The 22,043-nt window shown below is 39.3% G+C and overlaps 1 protein-coding gene across 1 annotated transcript in view; it reads left to right on the forward strand.

Moving 5' to 3' along the window:
* The window catches only part of LOC124291576 (excitatory amino acid transporter 4-like), a 38,930-nt gene that overhangs the window by 2,065 nt on the left and 14,822 nt on the right, over positions 1-22,043 (forward strand). The window contains exon 2 of the mRNA XM_046728596.1: positions 8,284-9,173. Coding sequence (XP_046584552.1) covers positions 8,662-9,173 — 512 coding nt within the window. The 5' untranslated portion in view covers positions 8,284-8,661. The remainder of the gene's footprint in view (positions 1-8,283; positions 9,174-22,043) is intronic.

The raw sequence follows: 22,043 nt of genomic DNA on the forward strand, positions 1-22,043 counted from the left end.
TCACACAGACATGAACCGGTAGGTCCCTAATTTTAGTGCTCACTTGTATGAGTTATCCGACTGATCATAACTGAAAAATTTCATTATCTATACTTTCATAAAAGATGATTACAATGTATTAATGATTCCCGGTGTAAATTACTGTTGTAAATGTGTGAAAATGCACATACTTGGTATGACCTCTTTTTGATTCGGAACACAGGTATCATCCCATACGGACGTTTTCTCAAATTTCAGTTACCCGACGGAATATACTGTAGACCTATTTTGTTACCATCTCTTGGGTAGACTATAGAAAATTGTAGTGATTGCAATTAGCTCATAACTAAGCAGGTTCGATAATTATTGAAAGCTTACTACTTGACAGCATTTATGTTGCTCATGCGTTTTCTTTTTTTGCTTTTGCTTTTTGCTGTCTAATTTGTTATACATTATATAATTATGTTAATCATATTGGTATCTCATTTATCATGGAATATAATATGTACTTATTAATCTATCAAAGTACCGAAACGTATTATCTGTATGCTTTACTGTTATTGGGTGAAACTGTTAAAAGTACCTTCGTACAGAATTTCCAGGAAATAGAAACTGAAAATTACTAGATAAATGGAAAACTAAATTGGATAAAGATCGCAAACAATCATTATTTATATTCCTCTTTTAAATTATCAGTGTGCAAATCAAGTACTAACATAAAAACTGAAGGATATATGGTGACAAAACTGAATGTATAATAAATGTACCTATGTATACATCATCAAGGAATGATGGGGTAGGCTCGTGGTTAAAGTGTTCGCCTGTCAGGTCAAAAACCGGTGTTCGATTCCCGACATGGGCACATTAAGACTGAAAATATATTATTTGGATAAAAGGCAAAGATCTTAATTTCAATTGAAAAAAAGAGACGAAGTAATTTGGAAGATTCACAGACTAACAACATCTATATTTGGGGTACAGGTGCAGGAAGCATCTTCAATTATAAAATCACATTCCACAAACATCAGATAAAGGTTTAAATGACAAGCATATTTATTGGTATCTTGCCAAGCTCTGTCTTCTCCCAGTGCAGTATAACCAGAGTGCTGTGGTCACTACCTCAGGTGGCCAAATTCAGCCATACCATTACTTTACAGTATTTTCTTACAGACATATATATGGAAAATTAACTTTGACGGGTATGGAAAGAGTGGGGGGAAACACGTGCAAAGTATTAGTCAGCTGAGATTATCCTTCAGAAACATCATATGTACAACAATCACTTATCATTATGTGCAACCAAAGCATTACAAAAAGGCCATATTTCCAGACAGCATAACATTACCTTTGGCCGGAGCTCCAAATAATTTGACACCGAAAGCCTGTCAGTTAACGCAAAGGAAATAACCCTTGTGTTTTAAATGATGCCTTAATCATAGTCACAATGAAGTGTAGGTTGTCATGCATTTTCTAGGCTGTCTCACAGTCCCTGAACCACATTATTTTCCTTACTGCTTAGTCTGTCTCACAGTCCCTGAACCACATTATTTTCCCTACTGCCAAGCCCTCTCTGCAATGCTAAAGCCTTAAATGAAGCAAGTCTAGATCTCCTCAGGTCCAGGGTCTGTTAACATCTGCAAGAAACCTAACTCACTTTGGGGGTCGGATTACAAAGTAAGCATATGTAACTGCCATGTCAGGCCGGACTGAATCTCGTGTCTCCCTGGGGCTCCTTTTCATTTTAAATGGGTTTGTTTGTTACTATCAAAATTATGTATGTTCAGACACTAAGCGTTAGTCTATGTATTTTCCAATATGATGGAACTACTAATATTTACCAAATAACATTCTAAAGGAGCCTTTCTTCAAGCAGTGACTTACGCCATACATAGCTAGACGTGCTTAGATGATAGACTTCATATAAGGCCTCATTAGACCCTTAGCCTCATTAGCTTATTGCCTCACCACTTGCGAATTAAGCGTTGGCAGATGTAAATGTTACTGGAGATGTTGGTCCCGCCAGCTGTGGGTGTTTGGTATGGCACTCTATAACCCGAACCCTGCAGTGAGTTTTCCTAGAGACGGAAGGGGAACAAATATCGTTCCGTGACTGTGATACAGACTGGGACAAGATATGGAAAACCAAAAATTTGGACAACAAACCATTGTTTGGGTCTTTTAATTGTAAATATGATTCAAATAGCTTAACCTAGATTTCGATATCCTCCGAATGTACATTTGGTGGAAAATATACATTTATCCCGAGACAAGGACGAATGTTTATATATAATTTAAAAAATGTAACAGCACTAGTATCCATTTTGTCTTTTGTCTTCTACCCGTCAGAACTAGATTAACAACTAGTCTCTGATGTGAACATATTTTACAGAAAAAAAGTTCATAGTGAAAAAAATTAATAATAATATAACGAAAAGGAGCCCTGAGACTTTCTCCTGGAGCTGTGGAAATCTAGACTTGCCACATTTTGTAGACTTGCGTCGGCTTGGATGTATTTGCTTCAGGGTCTGTATGACAGACGACGTCCCAACATACGCTCAGTCACATGTGTCTCCAGGTCACGGAGAATCAGTGGTTAGAGGCCCGTATTGCAATTCTCTTGCGTTTGCCAGGCGCGTAGCAAGCCAATGTTTTCGTGTAAGCCCTATGGGCTGCAAAGCCTTATATTTAGGTGGTATTGAGGGCTTGCCCAACTTTCATTTTTTATGAGACCTGAAGAGTTATCGTTTGACGTTTGATGATGTCAATAGCTTCAAAATATTGTGGAAAGACTTTCGCCTGTATCCCGCCTTAAATTTAATTCTAGTCAAATCATATCACCTGAATATATATTCCTCATCTGATAAGGATGAGTTTTAACGTGTTTTGTTCATTGTATCTGAACATACTGAAAGACATATTCTACTTCTAAATATGCCACTCAAAGAAAGTTTCCTCATCGTAAAAAATTAGGGGGGATACGGACGGAAGTCTTACCACCATGGAAATTGAAATGTGATTTCCTCATATACAAATATGTTTGGACATAGTTTACACATGTCTGCTGCATTGATACATCGAGTATTTGGTGTTTTTTTCTAAAATAAATGATAAACAAATGAAAAATAAACAACTGCATTTCAGTGATGATTCACATATAATCATGACTGTAACAAAACATCCTCATACATGTCCATGGAAAAAACAATCATCACTGAAAGTTATGATATGAAGAATAACCTGTTTACTGTTAGGAGATAAATATCCTGTGTTGACCAATTTCCGGGTGTTATTGTGTATTTGAAGCACGCGTCAGCCGGAGGTTTCAAATGAAATATTCCCGTGCTTGCGAGGACAACGCGGCAACGCATCGCCCTTTGTTCACCACTGAACCTTTTAATCCCTCGAAATATGCACCTAAGAAGATTTGCCAAACTGATACTGGTAGCAAGAGCGAGTGCAACTTAATTAGCTTGCGTAATACTGCTTTCTTTGTCAGGCTCTTTTGGTGATACGAATATTGAGGTCATGTGAACGTTGATTTCAAACGTACTAAAATGTGTGAAAATAAAATTACATGAACCAAGTAATTCACATGATGGAAACATATGATCATCTTGCTTAAGCACAGGTAACATGAAGGTGTATGAACCGTTCATATACATACCCATGAAATCCGGTATGATACATAAATATCTCAGGTGTGTAAATATTAGCAAATTTGAAAATTTACATGTGTTTCCCCACCTAAGTAAATTCACATGTTACTAACCCGGGTAAACTTAAACGAAATCGGAAATTTCAGCACCCATTGAAATTCAAAGGAATGCATTGGAAATACTCTATGATCATGTATTTACCGGGGTATCTGTTTTGCAATTCATGTTTGGAAATCCCTGACAATCCGGTCAGGGCATACATGAACGAGGTGCTTGTGCATACGAAAATGTACGATGAGCATATGTTTCAAAGGTATAGATTCATATGAAATATATGCCCGAAGTTAGGAAATATCTGAAAACATACGTAAATCCGGTCATGGCATGTATTTCCTACTGTATTTACGTTTATTTCAATGGTTTACTATCCGGCTTTTGGTCCTGTGTACGTACTACGTCCACTGATATGTGTCTGCACAATGGCTAAAGAGGCCGATATGTTATATCACTACTACAATGTTTCAGTGTATGATTAAACTAAATCTGTAGTCATTACGTGACACCTGACTTTATGAAATTGTCATAGCGACTGATTCAGGAAAGCCATTGTCCACCTACTATGTAGCCATTGTCCACCTGCTATGTAGCCATTGTCCATCTACTATGTAGCCATTGTCCACCTGCTATGTAGCCATTGTCCATCTACCATGTAGCCATTGTCCACCTGCTATGTAGCCATTGTCCACCTGCTATGTAGCCATTGTCCATCTACTATGTAGCCATTGTCCACCTGCTATGTAGCCATTGTCCATCTACCATGTAGCCATTGTCCATCTACATTGTAGCCATTGTCCATCTACGATGTAGCCATTGTCCATCTACTATGTAGCCATTGTCCATCTACCATGTAGCCATTGTCCATCTACCATGTAGCCATTGTCCATCTACTATGTAGCCATTGTCCATCTACTATGTAGCCATTGTCCATCTACTATGTAGCCATTGTCCATTTACCATGCAGCCAGGACATGTTTAACTTGACTGCACTGATTTATTGATGCTAATATCCACTCTTAATAACCACTGCATAGTATATCAATCTGTCATCCAACCCGTGCTACTCTGACACTGTCATTAGTCTGTTATTTATGTTCGGACATTCAGAGAGAGAAAAGAGAGAGCGTGCGTGTGTCTGTCTCTGTTTACATCTGCACTCTCAGTCACTCTTTCCGACTGGAATTCAGCGAATTATGTTGACTATTCCTGACTTCCTGGAATCTGCATCCGTGAAACATTCTGATAGTTACGAAGTCAAATACACCCAGTATGTCCAGCACACAAACCATGACACAATTCGTGAGTAAATCAGAAGATGAACGTGATGCTGATCCAATATATATTACATGTGACTGATCTATATCTAACGGTCACATGTGACTGATATATATCCGAAGTCACATCTTGCTGATTCATATCCATATATTGTATGTGATGGGTTTATATTTAAAGGTCACATCTGACATATATGTTTATATCTGGTTAACATATCAAGAGATCATACCTGACATATACATATTTAAGGTTCTAATATATCTTAAGCTCATGACTGACTGATTTACATCTAGAGGTCACCTCCCACTGATCAATTTGAAAAGGTCATATCTGACTGCCACACTTGTAGCGTACCATAAATTCTTTGGTCTCTCGTAGCGACAAACACAGTTGTATTAAACACAAGAGCGAGAAGGCTGGTCAAGCATTGTGTTTATCAAGTGATTGCAATAAGCACAAATTGTGTTCTATTTATCTCATACAAAGGAGGCGGCCGGGTAGCCTAGTGATTAAAGCGTTCGCTCATCATTTGCTCGATAACGGTGTTAGGATCTACACCGAAACGTCGCAACTACTGCAACAAAGAAGTTGTCCATCCATAAAAAGTGTTCCACTTCACTTTGGGGTTCTCAAATATTTCTACTTCAAAATATGTCGTAATACCTCAATTTTACACTTGAAAAGTTAATTTCATACCAAGCAACATTTACTACATTAAGAACGTTTTATTACGTTTTGTGCACAATTTACTTACCTATGTGAAAAATGATTTTTTCGTCAACTGTATCTCGCCATGAGCAGCTGAAAAACGCCTGGATATGTACCGCAGGAAAGCAAAGGGAAATAACTCGCCCTTGTTACAATTGCCCCGTGTTACAATTGACCCCGGTCTCCCCTACCAATGCGTTCTCACATTTAGGGTATAACATTTTACGCGTATTCAGATTTGTGATTGTGTATCTGATACTTGTACATCTCAATTTAAACCTGACCAAAAACGTGTTTGTTAATTTCCTAATGGAGTAAAAGATGTAATTTTACTGAGATTCTTTTCTCTGTGTTAAGGAGGGTGAAGGACGCGTGGGTTTTTGACCCAGTCGGATGTCGATCTTGTATTAATAAAGCTTAAGTTCGCCCTGGTTATATGTTTCCAGGTTTGTCAGCACCCTATCCCATGCTCTAGGGTTTTATCAATGGATAAGGCTGCTATATTACGACAGTGAGAGAGTGAGTTTAGTTTTACGCAGCATCTCAGCAATATTCCAGCTATAAGGCGGCGGTCTGTAAATGACAACAAACAACAACACACACCGTGGTTTATACCATTTCCAACGTTCCGAGTCGTTGAAGAATACAGTGCCAGAACTGCCAGTGTTCTTTATGACATGGTATGGCGTTATCGCGATGTATTTTGACTCCACATCCAGGCGCGTAGCAAGCCAATTTTTTCGTGTAAGCCCGATAGGTTGCAAAGCTTTATATTTAGTTATTCACTCACTAAGTCTTTTGTCACTCCAGATGTTTTGTATGCATGCGTTGGTGATGTACAACAAAGCATACCACATATACAGGTTTTACAGTAGTTTTAAGTAACCCACCTTCGTCACACTTTGGTGTGAAAGGTGTCAGGTACTGTTGAGTTTACACAGGTCCCTTTGTGTGCCCTGTTGATATTATTTACACTCATATGGTCCCGCTTGCAAGTGCAATATAGCCATCATGTCACTGCATTCACCAGACATGACCGATTTCCATATTGCATAAATAACCACACTGAGCACTTATCATCTTAACTTGACAACTGGTAAACATCTTTTGTCTTTAATGAATAACCTATAAACACCATTCGACAGCTTAACTACTGCTCCTGTGACAAACAAATGTACTCTGTGAACACCGAGAGGAGAGAGCAAGGTTCACATTCGTCATGTGGATGCACCTTTAGGATAATTGTGCATGTAGCTATGAGAAGAAGTACCGCAACCTTGAATATGACTTGGCACTTTGTCTAGAAAATGTATACTAGTTCAGGTATAAAAAAAGGGGTATGGTCTTACAACAGCACGTAGCTCTCTTGATTCCAGCAGCGAGATTCTGACTTGATTGATTAAATGAGAATTTGGGACGTTATCCTATAAAGTCAATTTTACTCAAAGGTAGCCAGGGGCTATTTGAGGCCACACTTTAAGTGATCTGTTGAGACATCAAAAGTAAATATCATCCCTGCGTTTGCTATTACGGCCATCAACGCGGGGAGACACAGAACGCCATTCGATTGTGTAGTACATGAGTAAATATGCCTATGTGACCATGTAAGAGCGTCTACATGTTTACATGTTCAAATGCTTTCTTATTCATGTGTACGTTGTGAGGTTTTGGACAACATGTGCCTCTTAAGATTTCCACCCACTATATGAATGACTGAGTTTAGGGTTTACGGTGCTTTTAGCAACATTTCAAAAATCTGACTCCAGAAGACGCCTACAATGGCGACTATGTGCTTTAATCACAAAGAAGATATGGACTGGTCGTGATAATGCTAATAATAATAACGATTATTTTTGCGCCTAGAATCCAATACGATGCTGCTCTCTGGCGATACGTTATTACCCTGACGGAATTGTACTTTCAAAGCCGGTACTAAGCGCTTCGCGCGACCGTATAGGTCCGTACATCCGCTTCTCAGGTACCCATTTTGAACAGCTGGGTGGACTGAGTGCAATGTGGGCGAAGTGCCTTGCCCAGGGACACAACACAGTATGAGACCCAGGTTACAACTTTTGGTGTCTCCACCGGTATTCGAACCCGGGCCTTTGGCGTGAGAGGTCAGCATGCTAACCACTGTGCTCCACTACACCACTGTGATATGATAGTGAAAATCAACCCATGCTTGTCGTAAGAGATACCCGTGAAGGTCTTGGTTAGAATATTGATCTTCAGTAACCCATGCTTGTCGTAAGAGGCGACTAACGGGATCGGGTGGTCAGACTCACTGACTTGGTTGACACATGTCATCGGTTCCCAATTGCGCAGAACGATGCTCATGTTGTTTATAACTGGATTGGATAGATACATGTCCTTTTATCCCATGATGTCAGTCACTGGATTGTCTGGTCCAAAGATTGCCGTTATATAGCTGGAATATTGCTGAGTGCGGCGTTAAACAACAAACAAAAGTGTCATGGGTTCATAGTTTAACTGAAACTTTGACCAAGTATCTAAAGACAATGAAATATTGTGTTGTATATAAATGGATCGTGATTGCTCTTTTATGACAGAGGAACAATCAATCCTAACGATGGGTTATTGGTTTCAGCTTCCCGCCTTCAATCCTCCTCTGACTTGAAGCCACCGATCTCGTCTATTTACATTTGAGAGCTCGATTGCTTGTTTTCGGCAGGAGCAATATTTACTCCAGACTTAACAATCCAAGCCAAGAGCCAATAAAAATGTGGCCATGATATTTCGTTGTGTGTAGACAGGTTTACCTTACAAACCGTCACTGCCGATTGGTTGGTAACTGAGAAATACCTGTGGGTGTCGCCGGCCGTCAAATCACAAGCGCTCCACCTGTCAACGGGAACAGTTACGATCCCTGGAAAGTGAGCCAAGATTCAGGTCGCGTTGACCTGCACTTCCTTTGAAAGAACATCGGATACAATTCTTATTTGATATCAGATTTCACAACTCTGAAATGGAGGGAAGTAAAATGAACGGCGAGAAGGGAAAGTTCCCCCCTTCATTTGTAGACATCCAAAATGCTGAGGTTGTAGAACCCCCTCCTTCAATTGGGATGAGGATTTGGCGTATCTTTAAGAAGAATATCTTGATAGTTCTCCTGATCTTGGCATTGTGTCTAGGAGTGGGAATAGGAGCAGCGCTTCGGAACGTGGAACCAAAGTTTGATTATCGACAGCTGATGTACCTAAAGTTTCCTGGAGACTTGCTGATGAACATGCTGAAGATGCTCATCCTTCCCCTCATCGTGTCCAGTCTCATCTCCGGACTGGCTTCCCTCGACACCCGAGCGTCCGGCAAGATGGGGGGTCTGGCCGTCGCTTATTACCTCATCACCACCTTTGCAGCCGTCGTTCTCGGCATCATCCTCGTCGTCAGCATCGGCCCTGGATACAGGGGAGGAGGGGCAAACAGATCCGGTTCATCCAAAATTGTCAACACCGCCGACACCTTCCTTGACCTCCTCAGGTAAGACAATATTTTTGCACGCAGAGTCATACCTTTTATGCATGCATTGAAATGACGTATTGCAATTTCAGTCATGATTCGCCTAGGCATTTCAGCAGCTTTCAAACTCAGTGGCCACTGTGTGAAGAAGTATGTTAAATTCGGATCGTTTTTACTGGTGTCCCCGCAGTGATATTGCAGGAAACAATTTTTTTGGTCAAACTATAATTCACTGAATGCGTCATGTTTAAAGTCATCTGAAAACACATCACGATGAACTGGTACCATTAATTTATGTCTCGCGATTTACATTATGTGTCAAACAACATATAATCTGCTTGACTCCTGCGCAGTTTTAACCACAATGGCCTCCCAGTGTCCAGGAAAGGGATTACAGCGTACGGCCTTATGTGAAAGTATGTCTAGTCTGGTCTTAGCGAGAAGACCGTTAAGTTCTCGTACGTAGATTGTCTGTGTATACCAAGCCTCGCGAAGCCATAAAATTAGTTCGCATTTTCATATCAAATTAAGATGTCAAAGTTGGTCTCTTAGTTCGAATTAATGAGTTCTGATTGTACATCATGTGACTGTGTGACCCGTGAAGATCCGGGTTAGAATTGGTCTTCAGTAACCCATGCTTGTCTGTGAGGCGACTAACGGGATCGGGTGGTCAGGATTGCTGACTTGGTTGACACATGTCACTGTATCCCATTGGCGTACATGCTCATGCTGTTGATCACTATATTGTCTGGTCCATTCTCGATTATTTACAGACCGCCGCCATATAGCTGGAATATTGCTGAGTGCGGCGTTAAACAACAAACAGACCAATATCATATGTGAGAATAGTGAATACCGTTTGCCTTTTTCTCTCGAGTACAACACACGATTTCGTATAGATCTTAGTTCGTCCTGGAAAAAAAAGTTGATAAACTAAAAACCTGACAATAGATTTGAAGTAAGGCCAATAATCCTGGAGACAACTACCGGTCGTCATATAAGCAACTTTCAGAACATGTGTCCTTACTAAGGCATCTTAATGCTGGCAAAAACTTACGTCCCGAGTGAATGGGAAATACTACGAGTTGACTGTTTGAAGTTTATAGGCTCGATTTGACGTAACGGTTTCATTTACAGATGATGGAAAATATATCAGGATTGATGATAATTTTGAACACCTGGAATTGCCTTTTTAAATCATCAGTTTGTGTAAATATTCGTCCAAGATTCTAATATTTATCAGCTCTCTCATGAAATAAAATAATCTTTTATATTGATTTATTTTAAAATTAAATGTATTATAAAACAGTAAAACATGTACAGATATTCTTTGAGTGCTTGGGCGGTAGGGTAGCCTAGTGGTTAAAGCGTTCGCTCGTCACGCCGAAGCCCCGGGTTCAATTCCCCACATGGGTACACTGTGTGAAGCCCATTTCTGGTGTCCCCGCCGTGATATTGCTGGAATATTGCTAAAAGCGGCGTAAAACCATACTCACTCACTCTTTGAGTGCTTACTAAGCGCAGTCCAGTTGATTTCTGCAGGATATACTATCACCAGCTTAAGATTTTTCAATTGGAAATGAAACACATGATACTATCAAACAGACAGGTATAGTTTAGTTTACAAAGCTTCGTGCGGATAGGTGAGTCAATTTTGTGTTGATTTAGCCGGTTTGTTTGTAAAATGTACCGTCCGGAAACAGAAACCGAATATCCGTTATAGACAGTCACTTTTATAACGTAAGAGATTGGATTTTTCTAAAAATTGACCGGAAGGTGAGGTTTCCGGAAATCTGGGGTCCGGGTATCCGAGGTCTCACTGTATATGCAATAGGCGATCGTTGAAGGCAATCGCTGCTGTAGCTATGTTTGTAGGCCACCTGTCACGTTCTGTCTTGGCGTTGATTTATGTATGTGTTGTTCACGTTGTTGAAAAATAGTACACCAACATCCGGGGTCATTATAACCTCTTGAAAGAAAATGTCTAAAATTTATGTGTCGTCTTAAGTGGCTATATCGATAGCACTCGGGGGTAAAACCACCTGTGGATTTTACGGCTCATATATCGATCTAAATAACTTTGCAGCATACATTTCACACAACACTATACATAACTCAGTCTTTTATATCCAGGGCAGGAAATTTGACAAACCGACTCTTGCTTACGATTGCAAATTATCCGTCCTTGATTTTCATTTGTCAGTTTCATTTGCTGCATTGGTCTAACGGACCAATCAGAATGCGAGTTACAAACCAGCTTTAATGTTGGATGTGTCGCTTTTATTGATTGCGAGTTTAGAAAATTGAACCTCGAAAAACTGACTGAGCAACTAAAGAAACTAGAAATTGATGAAAATAATGTCTTCATGTCCAATAAAACTGCCTGTGGCTTTCGAGACAATACGAGTTACCTCCCTTATCCTTATCTAATTCGAGATCGCGGGAACCAGAGGAATGGATCCAGAGTTGTAGTGAAGGTTAACCAGAATGTGAGCTCTTGGGAAGGAGAGGATGCATCCGTTTAAAAAATCGCAAAATGCAATATGCTTTGCAATATATATAAATTTCTTAAATAAAAAAAGAATTTCGCCAGTTGAATGATTATCATTTTACGTTATGAGAGTTACGTCCCCTTGAAAAGTGCGTAGGCTTGGCCAATTACCCGTGTTGATGAACTGTACACACATACAGAGAGGGAAGTGAAGGTGTCTTGTGTGTTGAATACTGGTCCAGCCTCTTTATAATGGTTCATATTACTAGAAGCTTCATTGTTATCGTTTCGTCTACTGTGTGTATATGAACACGGTTGGTCAAGTAGTCCGAGGTGCCGCAATTCGCTGTTTAGAGTTGTGTCGAGTCTTGGTTCGAATCCCAGTTTTCCTTGAGTGTATTTGTAGGTTTGTCAGCCCCAAACCGGACTCGTGGGTTTCGCCATAGTGGTGACACATGTAGTAGGCCTATTTCAGTCTTTCCTCCTGAAGGGGACGGTGGGGTAGCCTAGCGGTTAACATGTCACGTCGAAAAGCCGGATTATATGTGAAACCCATTTCTATTGTCCCCCGCCGTGTAATTGCGGGAACATTGCTAAAAGCGGCGTAAAACTAAACTCACTCACTCCCGCCTGAAGCTGACACGAAGTGATCCAAATTTATTGTTTTTCAAAGCGGCATAAAACCCAACTCACTCACCTACTCACACAGCAAACAAACCAAATCCATGACCCCTTTTTGAAACGAGTTTCTGCTATTTAACTATCTTACATAGTCTTGTGTGGGCTGACGAACCGGATTCAATTCCCCACAAAGAGTGAAGCCCATTTCTTTTGTCTCCCGCCGTGATATTGCTAGAATATTGCTAAAACTAAACTAAAACCCACACAAGCTTTCACTTGGGAGAGGTACATTAACATACAATTTTAAGCTTCAGTCAGCATATCTGGCACCCACCACTCCTATGGTTAGTTTGATATTTTCTAATAAGGTGTTTTGTCAAATTCAGAATTTATTACGAAGCTAGAAAACGTTTTACCGTATCTCCCGACTGTCACGGGACACACAGAAAGACCCGTTAGCTGCTGATATATACACGCTTGTCAAGTGATAAACGAGTGAGGTCGTTTACGTTTACGCCGCATTGAGCAATATTCCAGAAATGGGCTTCACTCGTTGTACCCGTGTGGGTAATCGAACCCGGGTGTTCGGCGTGACGAGCGAACACTTTAACCACTAGGCTACCCCACCGCCCCGCTTATCTTGTGTGTAGCAGTAGCTAGCGTTATTTAAATGATTTGACCTTACTCAACCACAAATGATAATCGAAACTTATCGACCCGTGTACCAATCTCTGATATAAGTATAAAAACGTGTTGGTGCCATAGTCTAAAATTGTTTCAGCATCTGAGTCGGTTATACATACTCTAAACTACAAGATACTTTCATCAACGCTCTGAGTAACGGTACGCACGATTATATTATCAAATATGGAGGTATACGTATCATCTACGTACATGTTAGTATCTTCTACGTAAAGGTAAGTATGGTCTACGTAGACGGTATCATCTATATATGTTGATGTAAGTACCATCTACGTACATGTTAGTATCTTCTACGTAAAAGTAAGTATGATCTACGTCGAATGGAGAATCAGTTTTGAAGGTGTAAGTACCATCTACGTACATGTTAGTATCTTCTACATAAAAGTAAGTATGATCTAAGTAGACGGGAGAATCAGTTTTGAAGGTGTAAGTATCATATACGCAGATGTTAGTATCTTCTACGTAAAGGTAAGTATGGTCTACGTAGACGGGAGTATCATCTATATATGTTGATGTAAGTACCATCTACGTACATGTTAGTATCTTCTACGTAAAAGTAAGTATGATCTATGTTGAATGGAGAATCCTTTTTGAAGGTGTAAGTATCATATACGCAGATGTCAGTATATCCTACGTAGAAATAAGTATCATGTACGTAGGCTGGAGTATCAGCTATAAATATGTAACATACGTGTTAGCAATTATATGGTCTAGATAGACGGGAGTATCATCTACAGGGAAGATCAAGTTTTGTAGACTACAGCTTCCACACTGATATCACATGATATCTATGATAGCAACTGCACCATCGTCGTCATTCTTCCAGGTTCATCTGACATAATGAAATATGAGAGAACTGATCCAGTTCACTCACTCACTCATGACAGAATCTCTAGACGCACTGAGGCACTTCTGTCCCTGCAAGTGTGTGACCGGGTCACATCTCCCGACGGGACATTGTGGAAGGAATGTTATTGTCAGTCTGCATGTGCCGGCACGTTCAGAGAACACAGCTTACCTTTAACATTTGTTGTTGGAGGTTTGGTGACACACCTAAGTAAATGTCGCTGTATTCTGGCTTCGGTCACCACCTAGGTGTAAATCCTGCAGAGTGATGTCTGACTGCGTGTCAATTATCACCGACCTCTCCGTCCCCCTCCAAACCCCCATCCCCACCCCAAACTTCAGAAGTGAGGGGATAATGTATTGCTTTGGTATGTGTGACAGGCGCCGCTGTGCATTTTAATTTCTTTTGTCCGTGTGTTGTTTCGTCCGAAGTACATTGCAAAACCCCACCAGTGACCTCATTGTATTTGTATTGGAACTGGAGTATATCATCTTTACTAAGACCCGTAGTAGGGTAAATCTACTGACCACAGGATATATTGTCCAGTATATCTGTATAGCATACTTACCTCGGTATATCCTTATCCTGTCCAACGTTTGTATAATCCCAGCATATCATGTTAACACATTCTATAATATTTAATCCCAGCAAATCATGCATACACATGTACACTCTATGATATTTTAATCCCATCACATCATATATACACACTTCATAATATACTCATGCCAATAATGGTTGTCACCCCCTTCAATATGTTTAATTGAGAGAGGGGTGGGGTGGGGGTGTGAGGTTGGGGTGGGAGGGGGTGACAACCATTATTGGCATGAGTATATCTTAATCCTAGCATATCATGCATACACACTCCATAATATCTTAATCAAAGCAAATCATGCATACACACTCCATGATATCTTAATCCCAGTAAATCATGCATACACACTCCATAATATCTTAATCCCAGCAAATCATGCATACACACTCCATAATATCTTAATCAAAGCAAATCATGCATACACACTCCATAATATCTTAATCCCAGCAAATCATGCATACACACTCCATAATATCTTAATCCCAGCAAATCATGCATACACCCTCCATAATATCTTAATCCCAACAAATCATGCATACACACTCCATAATATCTTAATCAAAGCAAATCATGCATACACATGTACGCTCTATGATATCTTAATCCCTGCATATCATGTATACACAGTCCATAATATGTTAGTCCCAGCATATCATGTGTACACCCTCTATGATATCTATATCCCAGCATATGATGTATACACACTCTATAATATCTCAATTCCAGCATATCATGTGTACATCCTCTATGATATCTATATCCCAGCATATGATGTATACACACTCTATAATATCTCAATTCCAGCATATCATGTGTACACCCTCTATGATATCTATATCCCAGCATATGATGTATACACACTCTATAATATCTCAATTCCAGCATATCATGTGTACACCCTCTATGATATCTATATCCCAGCATATGATGTATACACACTCTATAATATCTCAATTCCAGCATATCATGTGTACATCCTCTATGATATCTATATCCCAGCATATGATGTATACACACTCTATAATATCTCAATTCCAGCATATCATGTGTACACCCTCTATGATATCTATATCCCAGCATATGATGTATACACACTCTATAATATCTCAATTCCAGCATATCATGTGTACACCCTCTATGATATCTATATCCCAGCATATGATGTATACACACTCTATAATATCTCAATTCCAGCATATCATGTGTACACCCTCTATGATATCTATATCCCAGCATATGATGTATACACACTCTATAATATCTCAATTCCAGCATATCATGTGTACACCCTCTATGATATCTATATCCCAGCATATGATGTATACACACTCTATAATATCTCAATTCCAGCATATCATGTGTACACCCTCTATGATATCTATATCCCAGCATATGATATATACACTCTATAATATCTCAATTCCAGCATATATCATGTACACCCTCTATGATATCTATATCCCAGCATATGATGTATACACACTCTATAATATCTCAATTCCAGCATATCATGTGTACACCCTCTATGATATCTATATCCCAGCATATGATGTATACACACTCTATAATATCTCAATTCCAGCATATCATGTGTACACCCTCTATGATATCTATATCCCAGCATATGATGTATACACACTCTATAATATCTCAATCCCAGCATATCATGTGTACACCCTCTATGATATCTATATCCCAGCATATGATGTATACACACTCTATAATATCTCAATGATCCAGCATATCATGTGTACTCTATAATATCCCTCTATGATATCTATATCCCAGCATATGATGTATACACACTCTATAATATCTCAATTCCAGCATATCATGTGTACACCCTCTATGATATCTATATCCCAGCATATGATGTATACACACTCTATAATATCTCAATTCCAGCATATCATGTGTACACCCTCTATGATATCTATATCCCAGCATATGATGTATACACACTCTATAATATCTCAATTCCAGCATATCATGTGTACACCCTCTATGATATCTATATCCCAGCATATGATGTATACACACTCTATAATATCTCAATTCCAGCATATCATGTGTACACCCTCTATGATATCTATATCCCAGCATATGATGTATACACACTCTATAATATCTCAATTCCAGCATATCATGTGTACACCCTCTATGATATCTATATCCCAGCATATGATGTATACACACTCTATAATATCTCAATTCCAGCATATCATGTGTACACCCTCTATGATATCTATATCCCAGCATATGATGTATACACACTCTATAATATCTCAATCCCAGCATATCATGTACACTATAATATATCTCCCAGCTCTATAACATCAATATCATGTGTACACTCTATAATATCTCAATCCCAGCATATCATGTGTACACCCTCTATGATATCTATATCCCAGCATATGATGTATACACACTCTATAATATCTCAATCCCAGCATATCATATGTACTTACTTATTTTATCCTGACAATGACACCTGTGCAGACAGCTGAATTTACCGTTATTCCCGCATGTCACGTAAACGTGACTAATGCTTCCCCCATAAACCACGTGTTTACATCCCCGTATATAATAAAGCAGGAACACTATTTATACAACCCCCACTATATCATGCTGTCCTATACCAATGCGCCCGTAGACATAACCCGTGCACTCGTGAAGAATTGGTCTTCGGCCCGAAGGTGTGGTTTGATGGATTATGTCGACAAGAAGGCAGGAGACACCCATGAAGGTTGTTCTGAGTAATCGCTGTTTGATATGTGGTATGTGGACTTATATTCGGTCAGGATGACACCAAGTCAATTCAAGAAATGGAAAACATGTTGAAACTGAAACATATGTTGAAATAAGAAAAGATGTGGAAATATCAGATGTTAATCTGGACAAAGATGCTGTATTAAACATAAGCTGAAATAGTGAAAATACATGTATATTGAAAAAATACACATGTGTTGAAATTGTGCACAGATGTGAAGCTGGACAAATCTGTTGAAATAGTAAACGTACGTTGAAATAGTAAACGAATGATGGAAAAATAATAGATGTTGAAAAAGAAAACCTGTTGAAAACGTAAGCAGGGGTCAAACAGTAAGCAGATTTTGAAATAGGAAACAGGTGTTGAAATAGGAAACAGATGTTGAAATAGGAAACAGGTGTTGAAATAGGAAACAGATGTTGAAATAGGAAACAGGTGTTGAAATAGGAGGGATGTTGAAATAGGAAACAGCTGTTGAAATAGGAAACAGCTGTTGAAAGAGATCTAGAATACAGATGGTGAAGTATATCTAATACAGCATCGTGAGACTGGTATTTGTTGAAGGCCTTTTAAGTTTAAATCACACAATGTGAATTAGCATCCATCGTGTTAACTGTTAGACAAGTATGTCTCTCATTTATGGAAGATACACACGTCCAAACGAATAAGCGAGTCAAAATCTAACCTTGATAATATATCAGCCATACACGACATCCATTCCAAGGGAATTATCTAAATGACGTTAACAACGCTTGTTAATGCCCAAGTGTTTCCCAGAAAGGTTCGTCTTGACTGATGATAGCACGACAGGACAGCATGTAGGTCCGGATGAATGACGTGATGAGTGAACTGTTGAACCTTCGTGAATACGGATATGATATCAGTCGTCACTTCTCGTACCTTTCCGTAAATTGCAATATTCCTTCTTTTAGATTCCCGCGCATATAGCTAGGGTCAGGGGCTACTCTCCGTGCAATATATCGACCTATCTATTATTCATGTTAACATGAATGCATTTATCTCATGTTTAGATACGACTATGGATATTTATATGTAATAAAACTGAAAACGGGGACAGAACCTTCAGATGATATGTGATTAAGTATGGACAAATATGTATTGAGCAATAAATGACAATAAAATAATTGCAAACATCGACAGACCGGTAAAAAAAGTCCTGAATATGGCTAGGTAAACAAGTCCTCCGGAAAAAGTCACCTTTTCATTTTCTAACAAGAAGTATATAGAAAAACAATGCTTTTTTAGTTTTTAGTTTTTCATTGTCACACATACTACAAATGTAAAGGTGTTATGATATGATGTAGGCCTACTGATACTTTAGTTTCCTTCACATGGACATTTCCAATGGCGTCCTGGGCAATTACAGTTCTTAATGTCGTCTGCTCCTTCTGCACCCGTTCGATGATCATTAAAAACATTAAATCTGTCATTATATGGGATTTCTTCATGTGCTTTTATAAATCTTTGATGTCTATCTTGTCAAATGCATAACAAAATCAGTTTTTACTACAGATCAAAGGTCAGTTTAGATATTTAATCCGTTAGCAGACCATGTTGTTTTAGATGTTGTTTAAGAGCTCAAACATCGATTTAATAAAATAATCTGTCATTTTACATATGTGATTTCTTTATGTGTTTTTTTAAATCTTTGATGTCAATCTTGTCAAATAAATAGCTAAATCGTTTTTTACTACCAAGGACTTTTTTACCAAGGACTTTTTACCGAGGACATTTCTTCCTATAACCGTTGTGGCATCACGTCTCAGCTATACAACGGGGGCTCGAGTTCTCATCAACCATCGTCTGTTCGTGACCATCAATAGAAGCTGAATATCAGCTTTGGCCATGTGAGTCGTCATCCAGATGCCAAGCTTATAACTGACCCACCTGAAGTGGCACTCAAGACACATTAGACAGGGAGGAAGATGCCCCATATCAACGTTGTGAGAAGGTTCAGGGAGATCACCTTTGGCACACAGCTCATTCATCTTGAGATCTTGCCAACAAAGTACATTTGAACTCGTCAAGTTCATCCATGATGTTGATGTTTATATACTATATGCATCACCCAGCCTGGCAAGAGGTGGATAATTTGGACATCCTTGAACCCAACAGAAGTATTAGAATCTGTACTTTACTGAGAAAGTGTGACATGAAATATGACATGTGTTATATTTGACCACTTTCTAAATGGCATTGTGTAATCATAGCTTTCGGCCGTTTGACCCGTGCCAATTCTTACACATCAGAGGGGTACTCAAGTCCTTGTTGTAGACTGCCAGTTGTCCGACTTCCATTTCTTGTGGAAGAAGCGTGGCTGAGTTGGTTAGGCGACTGACTTTGTATGCTGGCGATTAGGTGCCTGATTCTTGGGGTGTGGGTTCGATTCCCGTATGGGACTCAACCCGACAAAAGTACTAGAATGAGTACTTTATGTTGTATAATGTTGTATCTTCCCATGTCGTCTGAAGGCACGCTTAGTATCACAACCGTGTATGCTTCTTCATTCTTCATAGTTTATTGCATGAAGGCCAGAGGCCCATATACAGAATAAATATGTATGATATGTACAACATGTACAAAATGCGACACACACATTACATTGAATCTCTTCTCAATATAAGCGCGTGATAAATAAATAGAGCTACCTTATATTGTAATAGGGATGCTTTACATGAAAGTATTGAATACAGTTTTGTAGCATGAATATTTGATTGTAGCCATTGTGGAAAATACAGTTGCCTTAAATCATTATATGCAGGACAAAGAAATAGAAAGTGTAATTCATTCTCTACAGTATTACAAAATGGACAGAACCTTTGTGATTTTATAATAGATGAATATCTTCCTTGATTGATATATAAATCATTTAGGCCAAGTCTCAGGCGCATGAAAACACAACGAAGCTTTTGAAAACGTAAGTTGTATAGATACGACTCAGGTTCAAGTAAAGATTTAAACTCACGATAGCAATCATATCTTGAACTTTCATATAAAGATGAATGCCAGTCTTGTTTAAAGATATCAATAGCCCTGGTACGAAAGAGTTTGATAAATGCATTAACGTCGCCCAGGGTTTGGGATAGCCAAACAAATCCTAAGCCATATCTAAACAAAAGAATACGAATACGGGTTGCCCAAGTATTTTTACCAATATTATCAAGATGGATAATCATGTTGTAGGTTTTTTTGGGCAGACGATGTTCTGGCATATTTATTACTTTACACCAGTACTTTAAACAGCGAGAGTAAGAAATTATGTACAAAGGAAATCTCCCACATTCACCGTACACCATATTATTCGGGGTAGACAGTGCACTTTCCCGTCATCCATGCTCCCTATCTAGTTACCAGTGATTGTGTCTTGGAAATTATCCAACTTGAGTGCATAAAGGTCAAGGATAAACAAAATGACACTACCATACCAGTAACATCAACTGATCAACGGTTTTGTCGAACTTTGATTATGTTCAGGTCGTTAACGTGAATGGGTGAATGAGTTTTACGCAGCTTTTAGCAATATTCCAGCAATATCACGGCTGGGGACACTAGAAATTGGCTTCACACAATGTACCCATGTGGGGAATCGAACCCGGGTCTTCGGCGTAACCACTAGGCTACCGAGCCGCCCCTGGTCTTTAACGAATGTGACAAGGTTGTTAGACTGTATTGAGTGGGTGACGGTCGATAGTGGAGCATGGTTGATTGTCACAAGTGGAGCATGGCTAACGGTCGATAGCTGAGTATGGTTGACGTCCGATAGTTGAGTATGGTTGACGGTCGATAGCTGAGTATGGTTGACGTCCGATAGTTGAGTATGGTTGACGGTCGATAGTTGAGTATGGTTGACGGCCGATAGTTGAGTATGGTTGACGGTCGATAGTTGAGTATGGTTGACGGCCAATAGTTGAGTATGGTTGGTTGTCGACCGATAGTTGAGTATGGTTGACGGCCAATAGTTGAGTATTGTTGGTTGTCGACCGATAGTTGAGTATGGTTGACGGCGAAGAGCTGAGTATGGTTGACGGCCAATAGTTGAGTATGGTTGGTTGTCGACCAATAGTTGAGTATGGTTGACGGCCAATAGTTGAGTATGGTTGGTTGACGGCAAAGAGCTGAGTATGGTTGACGGCCAATAGTTGAGTATGGTTGAGGGTCGAAAGTGCAACATGGATCAAGATCGAAAGTAGAACATGGTTGACGGTCGAAGGTACAGCGTAGATGAAGGGCGAAAGTAGAAGTTATCGTTCGGATTGTCAGTCATTGCCCTGGATAGGAATGCTATTTAAATACACATCACTTCCAGAAGTGGCGAGATAAATGGTTAACATTTTTACATTGTGAAAACATTTTACATGTAAAAACAGTTTGATATCTGTAACCCTTGGCAGTGAGAAGTTATGTAGCGAGAAACCACATCGTAACCCACAAACATTTATTGCTTTGAAACAGATTGGGGCGCCGTCTCTTAACTTCATAAATAGGACGTAGATCTAAGGAACCAGTTTATGACGTTTTGCTTTGTGAAGAAGCTGTGCAATATTTTATCACAGACATAAAAGATAGGATTGGAGGCGGTGCATAAATGAATGAACGTCAAAGGTGATTCTGTAACTCAACATGACGTGTAAGAAATGAGCTGTGTATTATTCTATAAATACAGTGGCGCTCTGTCACGAGCTACTCAGACTGAGGCTTATTTTAGGTCTCTTTGCAATGTAAAATGATCAGCCTGTCTATACGACCAGTTTCTACCTGGTCAAGTTTCACGCGCAGACGGATTATCCCTAAAATAAATAGAAAGTTTATTTACCAAACGTCTTACAAGAAACTTAGTCTCC

Source organism: Haliotis rubra, unplaced genomic scaffold, assembly GCF_003918875.1.
Source record: "Haliotis rubra isolate DU_JTF1 unplaced genomic scaffold, ASM391887v1 Scf497, whole genome shotgun sequence".
NCBI lineage: Eukaryota > Metazoa > Mollusca > Gastropoda > Lepetellida > Haliotidae > Haliotis > Haliotis rubra.